This window comes from Notolabrus celidotus, chromosome 14 (genome assembly GCF_009762535.1).
Source record: "Notolabrus celidotus isolate fNotCel1 chromosome 14, fNotCel1.pri, whole genome shotgun sequence".
Classification (NCBI taxonomy): Eukaryota; Metazoa; Chordata; class Actinopteri; order Labriformes; family Labridae; genus Notolabrus; species Notolabrus celidotus.
In genome coordinates, this window is record NC_048285.1 from 5930284 (window position 1) to 5949983 (window position 19700).

Genomic DNA, 19700 nt, shown 5'->3' on the forward strand with positions numbered 1-19700 from the left:
TCTGCTGCACTTCATGAAAACAAAAGTCAAATGTTAAATAAAATTAAATAAGGTTTGATATATTAAAAATATAACACTTCATGCATGTTATACTCATGCTTTTGATGCCTTTGTTTCTGGGATTATTATAATTTCAACATGTTGGCCTTTACTTGTAGCAGCATCATTTTACATTTATCTTTAAGGATCTGATCAAACTAGTACACCTCCTCTTCATCAGCAGATTCATGATGTGTGAATAAAAGTCAAATGTGTTCCAGATAGTGATCGAGTGCTTTTCACGCACCTTAAGCGCGTAGGTTTGTGAAAAATTGCTGCATTACATAAGTGAGTTTGGTTGCTTGTGGCGTAACAATCATGTATTGAGCTTTGTAATTACGTTGAGAGTCTGTGCTCTTCTTTTTACTATTACAGGGTGAAAAATAACGTTTTAAGCTACTTTGCTAAAAATCTGACATCATGAAATAAAATGTTTGTGTCCTTTTGTTTAAAAACTTTGGAAAATAGGGTGGCAGAACACATAAATGCTGTACAAACCTTCACAAAAACCACATTAATGGTTATTTGTCTATGCTATGACATTTATATGACCAAATTAAATCTGATGAGACTGATGAGATTAAGTAAGGGATAATGTAGAGCGAATAGGTGGTTATGTGAATTATAACCACCTGATCATCATACCTACATCTCACTAAAGAAAGGCAGCTGTGTCTCTGCACCATACAACAGCAAGATGTAAAATATCCATGATGTTTAGTGAACTAGTGTTTTAGCCACATTGTTTTGATGTGAACGGAAACTAGGCAGTTTTACCTCACCTTATCAACAACCAGAAACAAAATCTGCTGGAACTCTTTACTTGGATTGATTTGACATGAAGTGTGATCAGTTCTCTTCTGGTGTTGTTCATATCAGTGAAAGTTAATAACCATTGTCAAAGGAGTTTGACCAATCAGAATCAAGCATCTTACACAAGCAGAGGGAATGGGTGGTTATGTGAATTATAACCACCTGATCATCATACATGATCCCTCTTATCCCCCGACAACTCACTAAAGAAAAGGCGGCTGTGTCTCAGCAGTAGAGTCGGTCATCTCTCAATGGGAAGGTTGGTTGTCCACATACTGAAGTGTCCTTGGGCAAGACGCTCAACCCCAAAGTACCCCTGATGTCTGTGCCAGCGGTGTGTGGGATTGGTTCTGATGTGTTACTTTACATCAGAGCATAAATGGATGACTGTGACAAGGAGGCGGGTTTTTTCCCCCGCAATACGCCTTGTCTGCTGTGTGTAATGCACAGAGGTGTAATGGTGGGTTAAAGTCATAGAACGGGGGGAAGAAGGAGGTGATGTGTATCGTCAGAGCTGGCTGGGCAGTGCAGCGATGTGCGTTCACAACCCATGCCTCTTGCACTGAGATGTCACACTCTGGGACAGCAATATTACACAGTTTCAGGGTGCATTGTGTCAGTACAAAGACGTAATGATTGTGGAACTTGCTCTGTTGCAGAATTGCAGAGTGTAAGAGGTTTATGAAGAACTTTTGTCCATGTTGTCACTCTCTATGTACAAAGCCATACTTCTTATGTCTTTGTTGATTTTGTCCTGTCCTAGTAAGTACTGATTTTAAACAAAAAATTTAGTCCAGCTTTCTTTAGCTGTCAAAATATTGCTCACTCTGAAACTTTGAAACTGCTGCTGGAGGTAGGTGTCAAAGTGCTCGACTGCTAGCTACCGAAACAAGCTTTTTTTCCTTAGAGCGCATGAATTTATCTGGTTCCATTCTTTTTGTCAATGAAGCTGCTTTCTTTCATACTTTCTCCTCTGCATACAGCAGGGCAGTGGTTGCTTTTAAAAATACATTTCTGAATCAATAATGGAGCAATAACAGAAAATAAGTTCATGACGCTGCCCTGAGTGGGCGCAGTCACAAACCCACATGTAGGACAATGAAGCAGAGCGCAGGCAGAAATGGGGCGCAGTGGAAAATAACTTTAATAAAACTCCTATGAAAAAAAACAGCAAAACAATAAAAGCCTGTACATTTGACAATATCCAGTGTCTAAGACTTTTGAAGGCTAGTGGTGCGAAGTACAGCTGCATCACACGAACACCGACAGAGAGAGAAAAACCATTATAGGCTTAGGCCCGGGCCCAAGGTGTCATATAATGAGATATGGTTCATATACTCGGATATTGCACAAATATGAATCACAGATGCGGATGCTGAGGAGCACCGTGTGTCGGAAATTAGGAAGTAGCTTTGCATCGCAGTGTAATGTCCCTACTGATAAACCCCGCCCACACAGGCCCCAGACTCCGCCCACATCTGCTCATATAAAAACAAATACATCTGAAAGGAGAGCGGCACGTATTTCACATTCAATTCAGACACAAATAATTAAAAACAGTATGAACAATTAAATTACATCAGATCTGCTCCTGGTTTGGTCCGCTCAGGTTAAAAGCATCAGTGAGTTTAGACGTCCTGGTGCTGGCAGGAGTGGGGTGGCTGACATCTCCACGAATCTCTTGATTTAATAATTTAGAAAAGAAAAAACAAATCATGTCATCATCTAAAAAACAAAAAACACTTAAAATAAAGTGTGAAGTTTGTTAAAAGACTTTTTGAAGTGTTTAAATATCTGTCTGATAAAATTCCAGTGTTGGAGGATTTCATTGAGCTGAGAGTCAAACACTGGACTGAAGGGCTTAGGGCACTTTTCCTCTAATTGATCCTTCTCTTTCATCATTATTTCCCTAAAACAACATTTCCAATAAAGTAGTCTGGCACATAAACATCTTGTGATAAATTCTAACATGGCGAAATAAAAAAAAAAGTCTTAAAAATACAATCTTCCTGTAGTTTTGAGGCACGCTTAGAGGCAGCAGGAGAGAGACCGTTAAGATGCACTTCCAGTGGGCGTTGTGCACGTTGTTTTAAGACATGGGGGTCAGACGTTTCTGTCTCTTTTTAAGTCCACCCCTTCCACACTCGTCTCTTATCGCCACAGATGTGCAGCCAGACCTTTTTCCCCCTCAGAGAGTCCAGAGTTTTCAAGTCTGTCTGACAATGTTCAACCATATCTGTCCTCAGGGAGCGTTCATCTTTAGTGTGGGCAGAGCGGGGCACTTCAGTTCCCTTCCTTTTGGCTATGTGCTCCATCTGCTGTTGTGCCTGTGCAAAACTTGCAATGATTTTACCCACCGTGATTACACAGAAATGTCACACAACCATGAGGCGAGGAGGGAAACAGAAAATAAGGGTGCAGACCAACTGAACTGTGTAGAGTCTGTAGGTACAGTACGCGGGGCTGAATCTGCTTATTTTGTGGATTTTCTGCAAGATTCCCTTCTTTAAATCAGGGCGGCTCTAACCCTGTCTGCTTGGTACACGGTTTCCTCCTTTGCACACACAAACTGCTCTGTGTCCTCTTGACCCCTGACCACACCTTTGGGGCCTCTCAGCTGCTCTACGAGCGGTTGTCTTTGGCCACATTGTGGGCCATCCAGTTGACTTTGGTCGTCCAGCTCTCCCTCAGGGCCTCATCGAACTTCTGCCGGAACTGCTTCAGTGCATCCTCGTCTGTTTTACCCAGCGCCAGAGAGTCCTGAGGAGAGAGGAATGGTGTTCATGTCCATTACATAAGTCACTGCTTAGAGAGTAACTACATTATTAGTTTCAATCTGGATCCAAATCCTGCTGCAAGTACAGTTTGTAGGATTTAAGGGACATCTATTGGTGAGGCTGCAGACTGCAACCAACTCTCAACCGCTGCCCACACCCTGTCCTTCCAAGCACGCCATAAAAAAACCTCAAACAAAGCACACAAAGCTCTCCTTTACTTTCATTTTTTGTTCAAGGCTGCTGTAGAAATATTGTGGCGCAACATGGAGGTGAATCCAAGATGAAGATGTCTTATGCCTTCTGATAACTTCCCTGATCTTACCCGCTTGACATTTAAGACTTCTTCTCACTATTTTCTCTCGCCCTTGAAGCTTTGCACACGTAAGGGTTGTGATGCAGCCATTAGATGTGCAGTTTAGTCCCTCAAAAAGGGTGTTGGCTGCTGTTAGTGCCCTGGCCTGAATAAACGAGTATTTTTTAAATTGTAGATATAAAACGGCAAGACACAAGATGTTACGTCTTCACTGAAAAGCCTGTGCCTATTATCGCAAAATTGATCCGAGACTTCAGCTGAGCTCACAAAAACTTGCCTTCACCTGCAGATATTTATGAAAACAGCTCTCTGGAGTCAAACTCTTTAATCAGCCGACACATTTTGAAGGAGAGGCATGAATATGGACATTTTGAAACTAAAATCTGACAGCTGAATCATCTGCTTTTGACTTTTCTTACACCTTTTCTTTGCGGGACTGAGTTATCAAACAAGATGAAACTGAAGAAACACAAACACACGAGCAGAATACAAATTGAAATCTGATACACCACCAAGGATGATGATTAAATCAAGACGCAGCAATTCTTCGAGAGCTGATGAACTGTAAGACAATCATATCATGACACATGACAGACTCTGATTAACAATACAAGATGAAGGTAAAGTGCAGGATTGACGTCATTAGCGCCACCATGAAGAGCCATGAAGTAGTGACTCAGTGAGTGCTCTGTGTTATTTTTAAACTTCAGATATTTATATTTGGTGCGGGTGGTATAACAGTTTCATACGAGTCAGGACGATGATACATAGCTATATCAATATTTGTCCCTCCCTTACTTTACTGTACATCAACAGATTCAGTTTCCATCACACACTGATCCACATGTTTGAAACCTGCTGTGTGTGCATGTGTGTGTGTGTTGTGTTTCTGTGAAATACCTTTAAGTACTGGATGTCTTTGACTGAGGTGAGCTCAGGGAGTCCAGCGGTCAGCATTAGGGCGAACAGCGTGATGAAGAGGTTCCCGTTCTTCCTCAGGATTAGATAGGCTTCCTCACAGTACTGACGGAAACTACAAGAAACGCACAATCGCACACAGTTCATTATTCAGTTCGGGGTCTGGGAGGCAGACACCCTCTCTACTTTTAAGATTAGGCTTCAAACTTTCCTTTTTGATAAAGCTTATAGTTAGAGCTGGCTCAGGCGAGGACCAGCTCTTACTTATGCTGCTATAGGCTTAGACTGCCAGGGGAACTGGCGCACTGACAAACTGGGATCCTGTCCAGTCTAGGTGGATTAAGGTGGGGTAAGACTGAGTCTTATCCTGTCTTGGTGTTGGGTCTCTGTAGAGTACGGTCTAGACCTGCGATGTTTGTAAAAGCGTCTTGAGATAACGTTTGTTGTGATTTGGCTCTATACAAATAAAGATTGATTGATTGATTATTTTTAACAGTGCGTTATCTTAGTATTGATGTTCCCTTGAAAGAAAGTAAAGTACACTAAAGTAATGACATTATACTCTCTGGTTGCAGGATTATCACAACACACATTTAATGACCGTCATCGTTGTTTCTTTTGAAGATAAAAGAAGGTGAAAGTCTTTGCTTCAGGTTACAGATGCGAGTTAAAGCAGTCCACACTTTGTTCAGCTCAGATAAAACCTGTCTGCAGATTATGACTAAACTTAATGAGGTTAGCAGCACCACTTCGTAACAGGTGACTCTTTCTTTTTTGTGCTACAGGCAAATGAACAGATGACTCATTGTGATATCTGTGTCAGCATTTTATGTTTGTTTCAAAGGGCTCATTAAAAACCCTGACAATCCAGAGGTGATCATTTGCCAGCAGGACGGAGAAAAAGAAAGATCAGAATGTGTTTGTTGAATCTGTTGTATTGCCATCACCACCATTTATGGAAGTCGGACTATAAAGCTACAGAGATGCAGGTTATCTTGAGAACAGTAAAAATCCTAGAGATTAGATAAAGGTCAGGTTATATAGAGCAAACCATATGAAAAGATTTACTTTAATGTCTCGTTGAGATCAAAATATTTTGAAGTTCTGAATACATTCAGGTGTATGTGCAGAGGGCATGTCTCCCCTGGTGTTTACACTGTTCTCTTTCTGATCTCGTACACGCTGTGCCACCTTTTGATCCCACAGAGACCACATTTGCTGACGCAGAATGTACAAAAAATAGATGTCCTCTTCTGATCTTTGAGAGGAAAGTATTTTCAAGCTCATGCAGGATGAATTTTAATAAGAGCAGGTCTGGCTTCATGCAGAGGCTCTTTCATTGGATAACAGGGTAGTTTAAATGTCTCAAGGGCACACTGAGCATTTCATACAAAACAATCAGACAGTACGATTTAAAAAGCAGACTTGGGTAAAAACCATCATGGTGGTTTTCATAGTCACAGACTTCACCCAGCCTACTAGGATGCTAAAAGAGAAGAGAGTTGCTTTTGTGAAGAAGTTTAGTATTCATAACCACACATTACTGGAAATATGTTTATTTGGCTTCTTAACTGAAGCAACTTGAGCTACAGAACAAGTTTGACGTCACTCAGGACTTGCCCCTGCATGTTTGCTCTCATGTGGTGAAGAGAAAGTAGGTCATAATCACAGATTACTGTAACACACGGGCATTTCCTCTTCCGTGACAGGATCTACACACACGTTCTGTCCGCGGGTTAACATATTAATACCTAAATACACAACAACATATGTATCTGTCAGGGACATATCATACCATTTAGATTGTTGAATGATAACTTCACAACGATGCATCCGATCCTACCTGTCGACACCTGGGAACAGTGACTCGTGCATGTTGTAATTTGCATATTTTTAATGGAGGCACCAGTCAGCACAAGACACTGGGGTTTTTAAGATATATTATATGCTTACGGAGCAACTATCTCAGCTGAGATAGTTATTATTATTCAAACCAGCTCTGCACTTGAGTTTTTAAAAAGCACTGGAAGATTTCAGATCTCAGAGAAAGACATTCAGACATCTGATCCTGAAACTTTTTGAAGGATATGCTGTAAAATAAAGTCCTTATGCCTATGTTTGTGTGCATGCATGTGTGTTTCACTTCATAACAGACATTTTAAATGTTATGAGAGCAGTGAGACGTCCAAGGTTTTATCAATACCTGAGCTTCCACTGCCCCCTGCTGGTTGGAGACAGTACTGCAATGACTAACTGGTGCAAACTCTGAAATGACTGGTAGACTCTGTGCCCAGACAGAGGCTGCATTTATGCCCTTATTATCACTTCTTTTTTTATATCATGGGTTGAATTTTGTTCTTCAATGGCATGCATGAAATGTCATCTCTCTCCTTCAAACAACTAAAACTTTTGTGTCTCCAGGAAATCTAATAAAATTATGTTTATTCTGGTTTATATAGCTTCTTTGGTTTCTAAGCAAGTTTAAAGTAAAACATTTAAGAACATTTAAGCTCTAAATAAAGCTGAAACATTCAGACTGACTGAACCATTACGTTGATTTTCCACTTCAAAGGTTAAGAAGCTATGTGAAACAAACAGAAACAAAAGGTCTTCTACTTTATCATGACATATATTAAATTGAATTGAATTGAATTAAACAGTAAAAAGAAGATATCTTTGAGGTTTGAGCTGATAAACTCTATTTTCTTTTTACTTATCCTCCCATGAATGTGATGTCAGCGGCCCCTTTAATGTACAAACTCAGACTCTATTTCTGACACTTCGGACAAGAGATCCTAATTTGTTTTCACCTGCAGATCTTCATGAAAGTTGCAGTTTTTCTGCACATGTTCATGTAAGTGAACTGTCTTTGTTAGTGTCATCAGAGTAATTTAAAAGTCTTGCCCATATTTTAGTTGTATTTATAATATGTTGCTGTCTGTAAGCTGCCGCTCCAAACACACTGCTCCAGTAGGACTTATAATGTGTAAATCAAAGAGTTCATGAGTTTGATTGTCCTGTAAGAAGTTCGAATGGAACCAACCTGCCAAATTTCTCGGTGTATCCCGTCTTGCCCTGCTGGATGACGTGGATGAAGTCGTGTGTGAGGATGAACGGCACACGCTCCCTCTTGATGCCAAACTTTGACTTGAAGTTGCCCAGGATGTGACCGAAGTCTATGTGGAAGAGCTGAAGGACAAGAAGAGCCAATCAGTGAGCAGCAGGGAGACAAACAACAACCACAACAACAACCACAACAAATGGAGAGTGAATCCCTGTCTCACCTGCCCAGTGCTGCGGACCATGATGTTGTCGCTGTGCCGGTCTCCAATGCCCAGGACGTAGGTGGCTACACAGTAGCCTGCACATGACAGAGTGAACTCCTCGATGACACGCTCGAGAGCATCACTGTAGGAACACAAGATAAAGGATTTCAGACCTGGACTTCTTTTTTTACTAGAAAGCCTAATTGATCAGTGAAATTTCTCTCACATGAATTACAGAACACTGAGTGTTTTAGACCAGAGTGTTGTTCTATAAAGATTTTATTTAATACACAAAGCACAAAGGACTTCTTTGTATGTCTAACTTCATGACTATAGAGTCATACTGACCACAGGCTTTATAGACTGTTTCTTTATTTCTGTGCAACACTTTTTCCTGCTCTTGAAACTGTGTTTCCGTATGTATTTCCATCGCCTGCGGTTTTGTTATTGCAAAGCTAAAACCTTGTCCAGCTCTGAGCTAAAACAGAAACTACCCAGTCAATATGTTGCTCAAGTGAGCCTCCCTAAAGCAGAAAACTTTCAATGTGGTTTTACTTTTCCTTTTGCATAACTTTCATGAGACATATTTTTTACAGAGTGTTTTTTGCTCCTCTAATCAGTTATCTCTCCTGCCCTCAGCAAATATTTACATTACATGCTACTTTTAGATTGATTGTTATGGCTTTTAAGGTTACTGCTTTCCATTCACATTCTTAAAGGTTTATTTTATTACTATGTAATGAAATTTGTGATGTTTTCCTAAATTGTAAGACCTTCAGATCCTTAAGAGAGAGGACATCTGTAAGAAAACAAGCTTTGTGATGGAGCTGCAGGTTCTTTTGAGGTTGGACAGCTCATACAATTATTCTCACATGCATCACAACACAAGTTCTGTTTTAAGCAGCAGGTGACACCTGATCTTACCTGGAGTTCCTCTCTTTGAGCCAGTTGAGTAATGCGTCCTTGTTGAAGGCTGCAGCTGCTGCCACGTTGCTGCTGGTCAGCTGGATGTTTGCAATTGTGTCGGCTGAAGAGACGACCTCGATCAGGCCTGCTCGGTCGCCTGTCGCAAGGCACCCGTACGGTACGATTCTGCATGAAGTGTGGAGAAAGAAAAGTAAAGGGGTTCATTCATACGCAGTAGATGTGTCATCCATCATTTTTTGAAGTCAATAATCCAGCTCCAGTGTTGTGTGTTATGAGATTAAGGTATCTATATCTGGTTTATTTGATAGTTCTTCATTTAGTGCTCTCTGAGGTAGATCAGAGAGTATATCATATCATGCTGTTACACCGTGTTGAGACATGACAGCTTGGACCATATGGCGATGAACATATGGTGATTATGGGAGGGCCTGTGGAGAACACAGATGATGATACATTCTCCTCTCATTCACTTTTTCCTGTCTCTTCACGAGATGACATGATCGTGTTGCAGAGTGCAGAGCAATGTGACCTGGACAAACGTTCCTTCGAGAGCAGCCCTGCATCGACAGAACGCCGCAAAGACTTTCATATCACACAGCTTTGACTGAACACATTTCATTTGGGGGTTTCAGAGGTCTACTGCAGAGCGAATGCCTTGAAGCCATACATTACTTAACTGGTGAGTGTTGAGTTTATATCATCAGAAAAAAGGGCAGCCGATGAGTAAGAATATCTGCAGAATAACGCATCATCAAGAAATCCCAGGACAAGCCACCACATCATAACACTTTCATAACACTGTTCCTCCCTTTTTTCACGATGTCCCTTCGCTGTGTTCGACCTGTGAACTCGTGTCCTCTGTAATCTGAAGCACCGTCCTCGAGCTCAACTGTCAAAACAACCCCCCCGCGACCGCTCAGCTCCAGATGTGTTGGGTATGACGAGGGGAGAGAAGAGGTTTGTTAAAGTGCAGAAGTGTGGATTTGATTAGGATGTAATGCAGATATTATGTGTGTGTGTGTGTGTGTGTGTCTGTGTGTGTGTGTGTGTGTGTGTGTGTGTGTGTGTGTGTGTGTGTGTGTGTGTGTGCGTGCGTGCGTGCGTGTGTACGTGTATGTGTGTGTGGAAATCTAGGGTGTAAAAAGGTTGGAGGTCAAACTAGCATGGGGTAATTTAGTGTGTCCTCTCCTTTGCAGCTCCCCAACAGAGCTTCCCCTTCCCCGCAGAGAGCAGGAACAAACAAGCTGGACAAAGTCTGCTTGAGCAACACACACCTACACCCAACCACCCTATATCTTAATTTTGAATGCCTGAGGCTGCTGCAAAGAGGTTAGGAGACAGACCAGAGGAATGACAGTCTTTAAATATTAAGATGAACTGTTCACAAAAAAGTGACACATTTGGCTGTTCAAAGAAAGCAGATTGAGATTTTTTGCCACAATGTACTATCTTAGTATGACATAAATCAAAGTGCCTCACAGCAGCTTTAAAAATCTGAGTTATTCCACCAAATAATGAATTAAAATTGCATTGTTAAAAAAAAAAATCTGTACAAATGTGTCTTTTTTTTGCATTTTGGGGTTTGAAAAAAAAATGCATCTTTCAGTTATTTTAACCAGCTCTCATTGTCTGCAAACAAAACCTCTAAAGGAGAATATTTTATTTGGACGCTGGGCAAAATTTTAATTTGAACCAGCCCTGTGAATAGTTAAACCAGTTAACATATATTTGCAGTTGTTTTTTAGCACAGCTGTTTATTGAAGGCTGTACTATATGAAAAATAAATTAAGATGTTAACATTTCGATAAATACAACAGTGTGCAGGAATGAGAGCAGAGCTGCAGCCAACATTAGCTCAGCATGCTTCTTTTTTAAATCCTTCAGTGTTGAAAGTTGTGTTCAACTCAGCTGTTGACTGACAATTATAATTGCCTCTGGGGATGAATTCTGCTGTTTAGGTTTCTTAGTATTTAGCAGCTAGCAACACAGACCAGTAAGCAATGTGCAGTCGTGTGTTCAGATCAGAGGTGGAGAAGAATCTCCCCTCCAGATATGAGTGTAAAACTCAAATTTCATGGTTCATTACATCCCTCAGAGCAGTGTCTGTATATCTGCTTCTTCTGAGTCTCAGTTTCACTGTTATTGGTGTGTTACACAGAGGCTTCACTCTGGCTTACTTCAGAAGTAAGAACCCCAAAAAGGAAGACACTTTTTGTAATTGACTTGAAATGAATAAGTGTGAAATTTGCTGAAACAACACACCATGATGAAGCTTTGTAAGAGGTCAGTATGGGGCAGAGGTGTGAGTGAGGACTGAAGAGAAGAAGGGTGAGCTGATTGAAGTAGTTTGTGAACAGTAAATTAAAGCAGGATTTAAGCTCAGTTAAAATGTTAAATCTAGAAATATATATCTACAAATAAGGTAGAACAGAGTGAAGAAATGTGCCAGTGATAAAATTCAACCCTACAACAAACATAAAAGTTACCTTAGGTCCAGATTCGCCTCCTTCCAAAGTAGATCCATCAACCTCAAAATCTGGAGGGTCAGCATGTCTTGCCTCAGATCTGAGAACAGAAAATGAGTTTTAGTCATTTTAAAATAATGTGCAAAAGTAAACATCACTCCAAGATGGAAAGTGGTTTTGATAACGTGTCATCATGACCCTGCAGTATCTCTCCCCCTCCTCTCAAACCTCCCTCTCTCTCTCTCGCTCGACCCCTCCTACCGTCTCCGTTCTTGAAGATGATTCCCAGGCTCTCTCCCCCCAGCAGCTTGTTGTTGTAAACAATCCAGAGCGGCTTCATCTTAGAGTCCATGTACCGACACCTCTCCACGCTGGCGGGAAAGAGAGAAGGAACATGAAAGATTGTCACATGGTGGAGAGAATATTTAATCTGGACTCAAACTCTGATGTGAACAGCGTCTCACTTGATGCCTGACAGCAGGACGTTGGGGTTCAGAGGAGAGTGCAGGTCCGAAAGAGTCTCTGTGTAGCCGCTCTGCCTCAGACACGTCATCATGGCCTCCTTGGTCAACATGGCCTCCTTAGTTTTACTTCGAGCGTTCTTGATAGTTCCCAGCTTGATTAGCTCGTTCACAGACTTTAGCTTACTCAGCGCTTCCACCTGATACCATCAGAGAAAGGAGCATTTAGAACATGAATCATTCATTCCTGTTAGAAATCTCCTTAAACACACCATGTCAGCACTGTGATCCCAGACCAGCCTGCACGATCTACCAAACAGGAAGGTGGTTCAGATAAATGTCTGCTGATGAGGAAGTAGGAGGAAGTGGCCACAGGACTGACAGCATAAACAGCGCAGAGGGCGGAGGTTGAAGGGCAGAAGGGCGACACTGTTGTTGCTGCGACGGGCTAAAAATACCAGAAACCTCGACTCTGCTGGAGTCGACAATAAACTCCAACTATTCTGAGACTGTCCAACACAAAGTAACAGAGATGAGGACTCAGACTTTGTTTGTAGAAACTTATTAAACACTCATTTCTGGCACCAGGGTCAAGTCACTCAGCGGTTACCATACTGGTCTGGATATAAGGCGACCCTGATTAAAGGACGGTTCTGTATTTTAAAGACTCATCATTAGAGAAACACTCACATCTTGTTTTTGTGAATAAAACAATTTAAGTTAAAAAAAAAATTATGATAATATCATTGAAAAAAAAGCTAGGATGTTGTTTGTAACATCTTTTAAATAAAATACTGTTTTTAATATATTTTAAAGGTACAGTACATAGAATTTAGCAAGGTTTAGCAGATCAGAATTTGTGGAAGTTGAATAAAATATTCACAACTATCACCTGAATATAGATATGTTTTTGTCTTCTTTAACTTAGATTGACCCTTTTTTCAGATTACTATCATGACTATTTTATTCATGAATAAATATCCATATTTCTGTATGTACTAGATCTTTCGTGTTGTACACTTGAAAATAATATTATAAGACAGTTAAATAAGCTTGACTCTTTGGGTGACAGCGAGAGGTTCTTTTTCTCTATTTTGTATGTGTCTTTGTTCGTTCAAAATTAAAAAAATTAGCCTTTTATATCGACTTCCACAGAGGTCGCCATCTTGCTCCACCATGTTTCTGCAGTAGCACAGAATAGACAAACTATACACCCTGCACATGTTTTGTTGTTAGGTGAAAATGCACCAGTTGTAAGACGAAAAAGCAGATGAAGAAGAAGAAGAGGGCTGTTGTTTTGCCTTGTTCTGATTTTTCTCTCTCCCTTGCCACCCACCTACCCCTTTGTTCTATCAGTTTGACACACTGTACTTTAACCACTGCACTTGACCTACCTGTTTCTTTAGGATCTCAATATGAGGGATGCTGCCTCTGCAGTAGGCCTCCAGGATGAGGGCGAACTGCACAGACACAGCGGGCATGTGTATCTCTGACCTATAGGGGGCAGCACAGCCACAGTCAGAGGAGGAATCTCTGAAAGATGCAGCTGTTGACATTTGTCACAAACATACACGCTGTACTCACCGTAGATGCCAGAAGAGGAAGTGTCCGATCTTGCGATTCCCTTGAGCGCGCCTCAGCAGGAAGTGTGTGAGGGCACAGTCATAGTAGGGCTCATAACGCAACACCTGCACCAACTGTAGCAAGTACTGTGACAGCTCCTCATCACTGCAAGGAGAGAGGGAGGAGAGTTTCACAGGAGGAGAATATGAGGAGCTGTTTGTTTTTTAAAGAGCATTTCTTTATTAAACCTTTATTGGATTATAAATTATTACATGCTGCGCTTCAATTAACTGACATTAATGAATGCTTATCATCAATCTCATAAAATAAAAGGAGTGAGGAGCATTAGGAATATAACAAAGTGTACAGGATATTATGAATGTAAAAGCTGGAATGTAACACAAACAAACAGAGGAGGCCTGTGTATTGTATAACCATGAACGTGTAGGTGGATAGATGTGTGCACCTCATGTCCTGCAGACAGCCCACAGCGTATTCTCTGACATACTGGTCGGGGTAGTTGAAGTCCAGGAGCTCCAGAGCATCTCTGGGACACAGTTTGGGCCAGATCTGAAGGAGCGCCTGGAGCTGAGACAAACACACAAACACACAGAGACACTCGGGACGTGAATACAGACATTTAAACCAGAGCTACATTGAGTCTTTGAGTTGCTGAATAAGGTCAGTGTTTTGCCCGTTTCACAGTGATCATAAATGTAAACACTAAGCTTAAACTGAGTCAAAGCTAAGAAGGTGCTTTGGCGCTCTAAAGCAAACATCCATGTGTCTGTGTATTGCAGGTGTTTGACTACTGTGATTGATCAGGCTCTGCTTTTCAAACACTCTGCAGGCAGCAGCAGTCTTTCCATAAAGAACATGCAGGTGCAAACTAGACCTTTCTGCTGTACGTCTCTTCAAACTGTTACTTTAATGTACACAAATATACTCCTAATATAAAACAATACTTTACAAAAAATATGAGGAGGATGAGACAAAATCTGAATATCAGAAGCAGTGTTTTGCAATCGATCTAAGATTTTTAAATGTAGCTAAACTATTCTTTTCTTATGGATGGATGCATAACTCTCAGGCTCAAATCAGCTGTGGAGTCAGCCCAAACTACTATAAAAAAAAACATTTTAACAGCATGAAATGTTAAATATTTACAAAAAACAACTTGATGTTAGGGGAGTGATATTTAAGAGAGACAGAATTTAATATTTATGAAGGGTGTCAGACAATGCTAAAAATATGAAACATGTTAAAGCTCAAGTGAGGAACTTTCACTTTGTATTGATTTGGCGCTCCCTGTGGGTAAAGCTGTGCATTTCACTTTGCTGACCTTATCTCAAACATGCCATTGTTTTATTTTCTGACAGAATATCTCATCCTGCTTTCTTTGAACAGTTACTTGTGTCTGATTAAATGTAAAGAAAGGCAGTTTCTTCAGTCGTCTGCTCTGGTACCTGACACCTTGCAGACATTTCAGGCATTAAGATTACAATATAGAAATTGTCAGTTTTGCTGCTGGTGGTTTTTTTTTTGCTTTTGTAGTTCATGAAGAGGCATCAGTGTTCATTTTAGTCTGTTTCACAACCAATTCAAAACTTCTCACAGGAGCTTTAATAGAAACTTTGGAGGTTTAAAAACAACCCAAAGAATCACTCATCTGGTATCATCTGGTAATCTCTTACTGTATTGCAGGTAACATAACATTTAAAATCCTCAGTTGTGAACTTAACTTTTTTATTTGATCCAGGAAAAATATTAAAAAATTAACTGTAACTTCTTTGAATCTGTTTTCACAACTTTGTAGATTAAAATTAACCAACCTTGTCCTGCTTATATTAATACACAGAGTAAACTCTATCTCACCTGGGCCATGTCCTCATGTTTGCCCCACTTGACAGAGAGTAGCAGCTTTGGCAGCGACTGAGGGAAGTTCTCCCGACAGTCGTAGCGTAGTGTCCAGATCAGATCCTTCTCGTTCTCACACAGCTGGGAGAGCGCGTCACGCTCCATGATCTCCTTCAGCTCGATGTGGAACTTCTTACCTCCACGACCCTGACGGACATGAAGAGGAGGGAAACGATGGTTAGTCTGTGTGGGGAGTTTGGGTAGAAGAAGGTTTAGAAGAGTGCATGGAGAGAAAGGGAGGGAGGATGAGATATCACAGTTGATGATGAGAGGATGCAGAAACAGAAGAGAACCACAAGATGGCATGAGTGTACCAGAGTATCCAGGTACGTCTCTGCCTGGAATGACGTCCGACAAAATACACTATTAAAAGGACCAACATCATCAACGTGTCTCTTTTTATATCAAACTGTATGCTGCCTGATCTATAAGAGGACATCTACACTTTAAACATCCAACAAAGTAAAAGTCTTCAGAGGAATGATGTGCTGAAATAACCCAGACAGGTCAAACTTTTTAATATCTGAGGAAATGTGTTGATGTTTAATCTGATGCATGAAATGTTATTCAGTGAGAATAAACACTAAGTTGAAGGCGGTGGGATCCAGAGTTTCACGACACACCCACAGTAAAGGGGTGCGTTCAGGCATGCCCTCCACATAACACAGGATTATGTAAGCGGTTGTAACACACCCTGAAACACGTTCGTGGCAGGGGAGCCGAGACAGGAAAACATACAATAATCTGATTAGCAGCTCGCTCTTTCTGAAGGGGATTGAAACATTTTGCTGCTACACCCTGCCGGAGTGATAACAATAGGTTTCCAAGGAAACTAGCAGTGTGTGCCTTCATAGTGGAAGAGTGTGTATGTGAAGGGGAGAGATGCAGAGATTCAACTTTCAGCAAATGCATCACTTTATCTTCACCTGGATTGCCCCTGCGTCTTGAATGCATACATATATTTTGGCACATAAACTCACCATGGGTGCACAGTCACTAGCTCGGGCAATCTCTGCAGCTTTTTCCAGTATCTGTAAGAAACACAGCACAGTGTTAGTCAGGCCGAGCACGTCCTGATCCTCTCCTGCTGACAGTCACCACTTCATCATAATCACCAGGAACCATTATGAAGAGCACTACAGCCACTGTCATGACAAATTTAACTGCAGTCAAGTCTGCTGGAAAAAGTCCAGAGAGTCCTCGTGAAACTGTGTAACATCAGGCTCCGTCTATAGATAGTTTAGCTCCATCATGGCAGCCTCGACATGTCTGCATCCTCGCCTGCAGAAATTACAGACTGAAGCTAACTGGCATATCCAGATGGTGGCTAGAAGGGAGTGAGTGCAATGACAGCCGTCTGACCTTGTCGAAAGGAGGGAAGATGATAGGGTGTGACGAGCAGTCTGGGAAGTGGATGTGCAGAGCTGTAGCGTTCTCAGTGTATGGGTTGGTCTGGACTGTTCCTATGGGGTTCAACATCTCTTCAAGTTCATCTGCAGGAAAAACAAACACAGAAAGAAGAAGAAGTGAGTTTCAGAAACTTTAAAATGTCTCTGCTTGTGTATCAGAGTCTCTCCGGCTTTGCACACAAATACATCTCTGGCATGCCTGTGACATATGAACCATGTAGGACTCTGAGGAGGACAGAGACTGACCTACTGTCCAAGAGTAACAGCACAAACACGGTGATGCAGCGTTTAGTAATCCTGCATCTCGAGATGATGTTAGATTAACCGTGACTCTGACCATCTCTGACTAATTAATAAGACTCTGTAAAGCCCTTTGAATTGCCTCAGTGTTCAAAGTGAGACAAAGTTTCATTACCGACTGCAAGGCTGCAGTCACTGGAGAAGGAAATGAACCCTTGTTAAGTGCAGTTTTAGATTCAAAGTAAACACAGAGTACTGGTTTGAGTGTATACCAGGAAATGAAGACCAGCAGTGCAGGATGATGTCCCCGGTCTTCAGCTGACCTTTGTAGTCAAACACCATGGTGTTGACCCAGGCTATGGGGTAGTGCTGGTTCAAACAGAGAGAAGAGTAATACAATAAACCATCAGCCTGTGATATCATAAAGATGCTGTCTTTATGTGACCCTGTGTGGATGGTGCATGGTTTCTTACCACTTTCCCTGCCTTGCGGATGGTCTGGTACTTGTTTGTGTGAGAGTTTTTGGTGGACTTGGTCTTTTTCACTTTATCCATGACGGCGTAGATAGCGAAGCAGAGGCGGGTCATGCGCGGCAGGTCGCAGACGGAGAGGTCAAACTCCAGCGTGCTCTCTTTCCACGTGTGATCCGAGCGTCCGCTGCTCTCGCTGCTCACCGCCGGCTTACACAGCAGCTCGGTGCCGTGGAAGAGCCCCGCCCTCACCTGGACCTGAGTGCGTGGGAAGATTAGATGGAGAGCAGGGATGAAGCATCACACTTTGGCTAATATGATATATATTTAAAAGCCTGCCTGCTTTTATGTTCCAAAAGCTTTAATGAGATAGGTTTATCAGCCCAAGACACAACACAACGCTTTGACTCTGAATTATTAACAAACACTCTTAATAATCAGAGAAAACAAAGCTTTAGGAGGAATCAACATTTGATAAATATAGAGAGTTTTCAGACAACGGGACATTGTTTTTAAGACTGACTCACAATTTTAAGAGTGTCTGTGTTCATGGTAACAAGTGTAATAAGGAAGGAAGTTGACCCAGCTTCCAGAGTGAGTCATTCTGATGGGTTAAGTAGATTTTGTAGCACAATGACACAGAGGGACGAGAGTTTAAAACACAGAACAAACATGTTAACAGGATCTCATTTTGGGGGAATTTAAGGTATTTTTTTGCGACATTATGAAATCACAAAAATGATATTTCATCTCTAACACTCCTCATGGCTCGGCTTCATTATACCGTGCAGATTCTCGTCACAGATATGACAGAGAGATGTTAAAGTGGAGTTCTGATATAAACCGATATCAGCTGATGAAGAAAACTTCTTGCACAGAACATAAAATGCAGAGAAAATGCTTAGTGTCATTTATAGATGGTTTCATTGTTTAGTTTGTCCAGCAACTCAAATAACTGCATTCAAACTCCTACCCACTTACTGTCAAAAACACACGGCCATGTATGAGAACCAAATGGTGCTTTTAAAATTTACTGTAGGTCTGGAAGTTGTTACAGAAAATGTGCAATGTACAATTCCTCTCCCACACATCTGCCTCATGAGATAGATGTTGGAGCTATTTTTGTCCAATTTAAAGCTAGGGTTGGTAGTCTCGGAAAACCAGCATGAATTTGAATGTAGCATTTCCTCATGACTCCGTCTAACCCCTCCCCTCCTCCCTCGGAGCTCCTCCAAAACGACCCCCCCCCCCCCCCCGCTCACATGCACGAGCGCCGCTGATTCTCGACCATATGATGACTGATTCAAAACCGGTCCTCACCAAAACATTCTCATAGTGAAAGTTAAAAACACAAACAAACATGGCTGCTGTTAGCACTCACAACTGTCATGCTAGCATTATCCAGTTGTACCAGTGACACGATATCAGGAGAAAAGTTATAACACACATATAATACTGTAACAGCTCTACTGTTTGTTAAATGTGTTCAGTGTAGATGTTCTTCATTTCTACAGTGTTGACGGTCAGTGAAGGCATCAGGAGAGGTGTAGAGTGTGCGAGTGGGAGAGAGGAGAGGAGAAGTTTTTCATTCATGTGATCACGGCCAACAGTAACCGGTTATTAAAGCTCAACGTGTTCACGAATCGGCTCGTCATCACTACAGCGTCCAGACGGACGCTACAATAAATATATATTTTCTGTAGGACTTACTGAACGTCATTAATTATTCTGCTTGTTGGTGAGAGCTTTTTAGACTCTGATCCGGACTACAGTCCTGAGCAAAGCACTTCATCAGGTCAGAGGGGACAGGCCCGAGGACGAGCGAGAGGGGCAGTAAATAGAGTCAGGGGAAGTAGAGGCAGGAGACGGGGACTCGGAGGAGTGCACGCCGGGGAAATGTACGCGCAGGAGGAGGGCAGAACGGCTGAACGGGATTTGATTGGTTTAAAATTTGGGGAGCCAAAAAACAGTGATTGGTTGGTGTTTTCCCAAGTTTACTCCGGCTGTAGATAGCAGGTTTTTTTCACTCTTTTTTAGGAACACATTATGTATTGATTGCCATCAGGACATAAAGATCATTTTAACCAGTATAACAAAAAGTGTATCTAAATCTGATTACCAA

The 19700-nt window shown here is 41.5% G+C and overlaps 1 protein-coding gene across 1 annotated transcript in view; it reads right to left on the reverse strand.

The window, feature by feature from the left end:
• Positions 1-1973: 1973 nt before the first annotated feature.
• The window catches only part of pik3cb (phosphatidylinositol-4,5-bisphosphate 3-kinase, catalytic subunit beta), a 79242-nt gene continuing 61515 nt past the window's right edge, over positions 1974-19700 (reverse strand). Inside the window, exons 9-24 of the mRNA XM_034700684.1 lie at positions 17582-17836; positions 17381-17477; positions 16822-16952; positions 16440-16490; positions 15418-15606; positions 14009-14130; positions 13564-13707; positions 13374-13473; positions 11983-12179; positions 11780-11889; positions 11540-11618; positions 9051-9218; positions 8145-8268; positions 7904-8049; positions 4843-4975; positions 1974-3612 (exon numbers count right to left, since the gene is read on the reverse strand). Of these exons, the coding sequence (XP_034556575.1) occupies positions 3475-3612; positions 4843-4975; positions 7904-8049; positions 8145-8268; positions 9051-9218; positions 11540-11618; positions 11780-11889; positions 11983-12179; positions 13374-13473; positions 13564-13707; positions 14009-14130; positions 15418-15606; positions 16440-16490; positions 16822-16952; positions 17381-17477; positions 17582-17836 (2184 nt within the window). The 3' untranslated portion in view covers positions 1974-3474. The remainder of the gene's footprint in view (positions 3613-4842; positions 4976-7903; positions 8050-8144; positions 8269-9050; positions 9219-11539; positions 11619-11779; positions 11890-11982; positions 12180-13373; positions 13474-13563; positions 13708-14008; positions 14131-15417; positions 15607-16439; positions 16491-16821; positions 16953-17380; positions 17478-17581; positions 17837-19700) is intronic.